General features: G+C 46.1%; 1 protein-coding gene across 2 annotated transcripts in view; it reads left to right on the top strand.

Annotated features, from left to right (window-relative positions):
- Window positions 1-7,500, top strand: part of ppp3cca (protein phosphatase 3, catalytic subunit, gamma isozyme, a) — a 44,283-nt gene that overhangs the window by 31,357 nt on the left and 5,426 nt on the right. For both annotated transcript variants that reach the window (XM_080480258.1, XM_080480257.1), the window contains exons 7-12: window positions 1,179-1,256; window positions 1,335-1,429; window positions 1,524-1,649; window positions 2,980-3,057; window positions 3,696-3,780; window positions 4,135-4,232. In XM_080480258.1, coding sequence (XP_080336384.1) covers window positions 1,179-1,256; window positions 1,335-1,429; window positions 1,524-1,649; window positions 2,980-3,057; window positions 3,696-3,780; window positions 4,135-4,232 — 560 coding nt within the window. The remainder of the gene's footprint in view (window positions 1-1,178; window positions 1,257-1,334; window positions 1,430-1,523; window positions 1,650-2,979; window positions 3,058-3,695; window positions 3,781-4,134; window positions 4,233-7,500) is intronic.

The following is a 7,500-nucleotide window of genomic DNA, read 5'->3' as shown; positions in this document are numbered from 1 at the left end:
GTTCTTCATTTCAGGGCATTAACATTTCCTGTGGCTCCAGATAAAATTCAGTTTGTTGTTAAAATGGTGATCAGGAAGGCTGCAGAGCCCTGAGCTCCACTGTCTTCACCCTGCTGCAAAGCATTTCACTCGTTCAGGAAAACAAGATGGATGGATGGATGGATGGATGGATGGATGGATGGATGGATGGATGGATGGATGGATGGATGGATGGATTCTTTCTGCTCATAGTTCAACACATAGAACCACCAACAGGATCCTGTTCATGCTCGCTGACCAATAAATTCCTATAAACTCTCAAAGGCTGTAAAACCGTCACACTCCATGTACTTCTGCCACTGATGTAAATACTACACTTTGTACTCTAAACATACTATTCTATCATGTTTCTGGGGTGGTTCGACAGTTTTCACACAAAATCCAGAAAAGTCCCAGATGAATCGTAGAGGAACAGAGGAAGTGCAGCCGTTTCTCTGAAACCTCAAAAAACAACCTGATCAAAGCAGGTAAACACATTCAGCCAATCGGTGAACAGCAGGCGGCCTGTTCGCTTCCTCACACAATATTAGAACACAGTGGAATACTTGATAGTCAAACTCAAGTTGGATTGTTATTACGGTGACTGTCAAAATAAAAGTACCAAGTCCAGGCGAATCTGGACTGAGGGGGTCATGACACTCTGGAGGAAAGGTTTTGATTGTCTCTACTGAGCATGTGCAGAAGAACCAGTAACTACGGGCATTAGCAGCTTTAGTGATTTTCCGCAGAGTCGGGTTCTCAGTTCAGTGGCGCTGAGCCTCGTTGCCGTGGAAACAGACACCCAAACGCAACAAAGATTGTGTGTTTTCAGTTGAAGGCGCTGAGCGAGGCCTGAAGGTGTCGCTGTTGATCGCAGCTCGTTCCCTCGCTCCTTTCAGAGAAGAAGAGGTGGAGACCAACAGGCGCTGCTTCTCACATCAAAACTCTTGAAAACCACATTTTGTTTCTGCTCGATCCAGAAGTCCGATCTGTTCTCAGATCAGATCTGGTGTCAGATCAGCCTGGTGTCAGTACGGAGTGGTGTCAGCTCCTCCTCAGCTCCTCCTCAGCTCCTCCTCAGCTCCTCCTCAGCTCCTCCTCAGCTCCTCCTCAGCTCCTCCTCAGCTCCGTGACGCCTCCTCCTCTCTTTCCCTCCTCAGTTACTCTGCGGTCTGCGACTTCTTGGTCAATAACAACTTGCTGTCTGTGATCAGAGCCCACGAAGCTCAGGACGCCGGGTGAGTCTCCTGAAGAAGGGACGTCCCTCCCGTGTCTCCGCAGGAAGTGTTCACTCAGGTGTGCTTGTGGCCCTGCAGGTACCGGATGTACAGGAAGAGCCAGACCACAGGGTTCCCTTCACTAATCACCATCTTCTCGGCTCCAAATTACCTCGACGTCTACAACAACAAAGGTGCCTGCTCTTTTCTTCTGGGCCTCGTCGCCGTGTTTGTCCGTGTCCTCCAGACGTCCTTCAGTCTCTCCTCCTCCGTGTCCTTGTCTTCCAGCCGCCGTGTTGAAGTATGAGAACAACGTGATGAACATCAGACAGTTCAACTGCTCGCCCCACCCCTACTGGCTGCCCAACTTCATGGACGTCTTCACCTGGTCGCTGCCTTTTGTTGGAGAGAAAGGTTTGTCCTCCTCACCTGTCTGTCTCTCCCTCTGTCTTTCTGTCTCTCTGTCTGTTTAGGTCTCTCGCTCTCTGTCTCCCTCTCTCTGTCTCCCTCGTTCTCTCTCTGTCTCCCTCGTTCTCTCTCTGTCTCCCTCGTTCTCTCTCTGTCTCCCTCGTTCTCTCTCTGTCTCCCTCGTTCTCTCTCTGTCTCCCTCGTTCTCTCTCTGTCTCCCTCTCTCTGTCTCCCTCGTTCTCTCTCTGTCTCCCTCGTTCTCTCTCTGTCTCCCTCGTTCTCTCTCTGTCTCCCTCTCTCTGTCTCCCTCTCTCTGTCTCCCTCCCAAAGGGTCTGATACCTGCAGCTCTACAGTCTGCAGCTCTACAGTCTGCAGCTCTACAGTCTGCTATAAGTCTAAATCTTTAAATCTACTGCTGTGCATCTGGAGCTGTTAACCCCTTCAGGACCGTTTGAGAGTAAAGAAATGTGTGGAAATATTATTAGCATTAGTATTATTAGTAGGAACATTATTAGCATTAGTAAAATTAGTAGGAATATTATTAGCATTAGTAATATTAGTGGGGATATTATTAGCATTAGTAATATTAGTGGGGATATTAGCATTAGTCAGGATAATATTAGTATTATTAGTAGGAACATTATTAGCATTAATAATATTAGTGGGAATATTAGCATTAGTAAGGATAATATTAGTATTATTAGTAGGAACATTATTAGCATTAATAATATTAGTGGGAATATTATTAGCATTAGTAATATTAGTGGGAATATTATTAGCATTAGTAATATTAGTGGGGATATTAGCATTAGTCAGGATAATATTAGTATTATTAGTAGGAACATTATTAGCATTAATAATATTAGTGGGAATATTAGCATTAGTAAGGATAATATTAGTATTATTAGTAGGAACATTATTAGCATTAATAATATTAGTGGGAATATTATTAGCATTAGTAAGGATATTATTAGTATTATTAGTGGGGACATTATTATCATTAGTATTATTAGTGGGGACATTATTAGCATTAGTACTATTAGTGGGGATATTATTAGCATTAGTATTATTAGTGGGGATATTATTAGCATTAGTACTATTAGTGGGGATATTATTAGCATTAGTATTATTAGTGGGGATATTATTAGCATTAGTATTATTAGTGGGGACATTATTAGCATTAGTACTATTAGTGGGGATATTATTAGCATTAGTATTATTAGTGGGGATATTATTAGCATTAGTATTATTAGTGGGGACATTATTAGCATTAGCATGTTTCAGGCTTGCTTCATGTGGGTTGTCCTCAGTGTGACCCTGATTTGTCTCCTGCAGTGACGGAGATGCTGGTGAACGTTCTGAACATTTGTTCTGACGACGAGTTGATGTCGGAGGGAGACGACCTCTATGAAGGTACGTTAGGAAGGAGACGAGTTCAGTCCTGGTCCAGGAGGGGACTTTAACTCCGTCTGCAGGGAATCAGTCCAGATGTGTCTTCATCGAAAACCACAGTTTGTCTCCATGGACATTTAAAACATTTAATATGAATAAGACGGATTGTTTCAGAGCAGCTCGAAGTAAAACGACATAATAAAGTCATAAAATCACTTATCAAACTTTTAAGTGGAACAGGAGAGCTTTGCTCTTCGTTACGCAAAAACTGTGAATGCTGAGATTTTTACTGTGGACGGCCTGTCGTAGTGAAAAGGTTCCAGTGTTTTCTCTGTCCTCACGGCAGCGAAGCACAGACCTTTTCAAAAAGTTCCGTCTTCAGCGTCTCCGAGGTTCAAAACGTCGTCGTCCAGGAAACAGAAGTGTGTGTGTGTGTGTGTGTGTGTGTGTGTGTGTGTGTGTGTGTGTGTGTGTGTGTGTGTGTGTGTGTGTGTGTGTGTGTGTGTGTGTGTGTGTGTGTGTGTGTGTGTGTGTGTGTGTGTGTGTGTGTGTGTGTGTGTGTGTGTGTGTGGGGTTCCCTCTGCTTTTCTGTGACATGTGATGATGATGTCTGTCAGAGGACAGTCTGGATGAGTCCTCCTGTGTCCTCTGTCCTCCAGGTGGATCGTCGGCGATGCGTAAGGAGGTGATCCGGAACAAGATCCGAGCGGTGGGGAAGATGGCTCGAGTGTTCTCCGTCCTCAGGTCTGACCCCGCTCCTCATCCTCCTATTCCTCCTCATCCTCCTATTCCTCCTCATCATCATCCTCCTCCTCCTCCTCATCTTCCTCATCCTCCTACCTTTCTCATGATCATAAAACCCCTCACGTGAAAAATCGTGTGTGTGTGTGTGTGTGTGTGTGTGTGTGTGTGTGTGTGTGTGTGTGTGTGTGTGTGTGTGTGTGTGTGTGTGTGTGTGTGTGTGTGTGTGTGTGTGTGTGTGTGTGTGTGTGTGTGTGTGTGTGTGTGTGTGTGTGTGTGTGTGTGTGTGTGTGTGTGTGTGTGTGTGTGTGTGTGTGTGTGTGTGTGTGTGTGTGTGTGTGTGTGTGTGTGTCCCAGGGAGGAAAGTGAGAACGTGTTAACACTCAAAGGCCTGACACCAACTGGAACCCTTCCTCTGGGAGTTTTATCAGGAGGGAAGCAGACCTTACAGACTGGTGAGTGAACCTCCTGCTCCTCCTCTTCCTCCTCCTCCTCCTGCTGTTCCTCCTCCTAGTGTTCCTCCTCCTCCTGCTTCTCCTCCTATTGTTCCTCCTGCTCGTCCTCCTCCTCCTGCTGTTCCTCCTCCTCCTGCTCCTCCTCCTCCTACTGTTCCTCCTCCTCCTGCTCTTCCTCCTCCTCCTCCTCCTCCTCCTCCTCCTCCTCCTCCTCCTCCTCCTGCTCGTCCTCGTCCTCCTCCTCCTCCTCCTCCTCACACAAACAGAAAACAGGAACATGAGACAAGAAACTGTTTGTATTTCAGTATCAGAATCAAACTCCTTTCTCTCCATCCCTCTCTTTGTATTTACATTTCTATCTCTCCATCTCTCTCTATAAGTACAGTTGTGGTCAGACGTTGACATTCACTGGTAAAGGACATGACGTCACGGCCGTCTTGAGTTTCCAATCGTTTCTCCAACTCTTCTTTCTCTGTGATGGAGGGATTGGAACTTCTTTGTCAGTGTTTGGTTCTTTTATCACTTTATTCCGGGTCGACTGACGATGTGACCAAACCTGCCGGGTCAAAAATAAACATCCAGCAACATGAATTGATTGATTTAGAAAGTTGTGTCACTGAGATTAGCTTCATGGCCTCTTAACTTCCTGTGAGTGATTATGAACCAGGGCAGCTGGTGACCCGTCTGAACCAGGCCCGTTTGGTACCGTCATTAGACCCGCCCACAAACGCTACAATGGGAAAGTCAAAGCAGCTCAGCATGGATCTGATAGAGCGAATCATTGACTTGAACAAGTCGGCAGAGTCGCTTGGAGCCATTTCAAAGCCGCTCCAGGTCCCAAGAGCAACTGTGCAAACGACTGTCAGTATAAAGTGCAAGGCACTGTTGTGTCACCGCCACGGTCAGGAAGAAGACTCAAACTATCACCTGCTGCTGAGAGCACGTTGGTCAGGAGGGTCAAGAGTCAACTGGGAACCAGCAGAAAGCAGATCTGCAAAGAATCAAGGCCTCTTCATCCTCCATAAGAACAAGACCAAAGTTCAGCAGTGCAGGTCCGGCCAAACAAAATGACGTCATTTCTTCTTCCAGCTTCTTCTGGCCGAAGAAATTAGTTTGGGCTGTACCAACCGTCCTGCTGAACCATGTAGGAGCCGCTCTGCCGAAACTTCTGCTCTGCTGTGTGCTGAGCATGCGGGTTCCAGTTTGCTCATGACTATCAGTCATATTTTAATCATATTTAGCTCGTAACATCACTACTGTACGAGCGCCGCAGCTCGTTAAAATGTCGGAGTGGAGGCTTTTACGTGATGCACCTGAACGCATCACGAACAGCTGTCAGCTCCTGTAGTTAAAACCAGACCAACAACTCTCTTTTATTACTGAAACAGGTCAGAGAAATGTGTTTCTGGAAGCACTGGAGGCCAGAAATAAACTGTGCAGATGAAAAGTTTAAACGCCGCATCACAGACGTGTGGCTGCTGCGAGGGGGCGTGGCCTGCTGCGAGGGGGCGTGGCCTGCTGCGAGGGGGCGTGGCCTGCGAGTTCGGCAGCTTCTTATCGGAGTAGGAACAGTCCTGCAGAAAAAGCTTTTTTTTCGGCAGCTGGCTGACGTCACTGCCGAATCTTCTTCTGGTTCTTCTGGGTTCAAAAGGGGAGTCATCAGGGGCCTTGAGAAGCTGCTGGGACACAGTCAAGAGTGTTTCACCTCACCACGGACTGAGGCTGCCGTGCAAGAAGGAAGACCTTGTTCCAGAAGCTCCACTGAACTCTGCTGCTGGACGAAGATAAGACCTTCTGGAGGAACGTTCTGTGAATCGAGCTGTTTGGCCACGAGGCCCGTCAGTGTGTCTGGAGGAGAAACGTCGAGGCCTTAACCCAGAGAACACCATCAAGCATGGTGGTGGTAGTATCATGCTCCGCCAGTGGACCTGGTACTTTACAGAGAGTAATGGGATACTGGAGGAGGAGGAGGAGGAGGAGGAGGAGGAGGAGGAGGAGGAGGAGGAGGAGTACCTTGAAATTCTTCAGAAGAACCTAAAATCATCAGCCTGAGGGTCGGGTGTTCCAGCAGGACAATGACCCCAAACACACACCACAGTGGTGATGGAATGGCTCAATCAGGTTCTAGACGGGCCTTCCTGAAGTCCTGAAGTACTTCAAGCCCGTTGAGAACCCGTGGACAGTCCAGTCACCTCTATGTTTATACTGCACTTTGAAACAGCCGTGGCTGAAGCCAAAGTGCTTCACAATAAAAGACAAATTAAAATAAATAATAAAAACATTACGATAGAGTAAAAACAGTGAAATACAGTAAAACAAACAATGAAGTTAACAAAAATAAAACCAGGCAAACCTGGTTTAAAGCCACGGACTAAAACTGGGTCTTAAGACTAGTTTCTACAGTGAGGGGACAGTCTGAGGGACAGTCCTAATAGGGAAGGTGGGCTGGACTGGACCGTGGAGAGACGGGTTGGTTTTACCCTCCTGATGACGTGTTGTTGCAGTAGTGATCCTGCAGTAGTGATCCTGCAGTAGAGATCCTGCATTAGTGATCCTGCAGTAGTGATCCTGCAGTAGAGATCCTGCATTAGTGATCCTGCAGTAGTGATCCTCGCTGGCTGAGCTGCTCCCATTCTGACGAGTCGTCAAACATTCAACCAGAAGCACCTGACTGGAGTCAAAATGGCCGAGGGACACGTCACCAAATATTAGTTACAGAATATTAAGAGAATATTCAGTCGACCCAGAATAAACTGATAAAAGAACCGAACTTCATGAATGTTTTTCTGTGACAAAGAAGTTCCAATCCGTCCATCACAGAGGAAGAAGAGTCGGAGAAACGATTGGAAACTCAAGACGGACGTGACGTCATGTCCTTTACCACAACTGTACGCCTCTGTCTCTATAAGTACACAATATATAAGAAATCTTTTATTTCTCAGTACAGGTGCTTAAAGTTTCCACCATAATTGAATTCAAACAGATTTATGACGCCTGATTGAACAATTCCTGCTCTTGTTTTTTCTTTCTTTTAGATCTTCGCTTATAATTCTAAGATCTATAATTAATAAATAATAATAATAATAATGAACCTGCCAGCAGGAGCAACAGAGGATATAAAGAAGTTACTCGTGTTGAAAAAGGAGTTTGAAGTATAATTTACTCAGTGTGATCCGACCCAGGGGATCAGACGTTTACGTCCTAAACTGCTGATTCAGCTTGTTTTCATGGTTCAAACAGAAAACGTCCTGGCGTTCATGAGAGTGGC

The sequence above is a fragment of the Lipophrys pholis genome, assembly GCF_963383615.2.
Source record: "Lipophrys pholis genome assembly, chromosome: 14".
In the NCBI taxonomy this organism is placed as follows: Eukaryota; Metazoa; Chordata; class Actinopteri; order Blenniiformes; family Blenniidae; genus Lipophrys; species Lipophrys pholis.
Note: the sequence above shows the minus strand (reverse complement) of the source record. Positions and strands in the feature narration are given on the sequence as shown.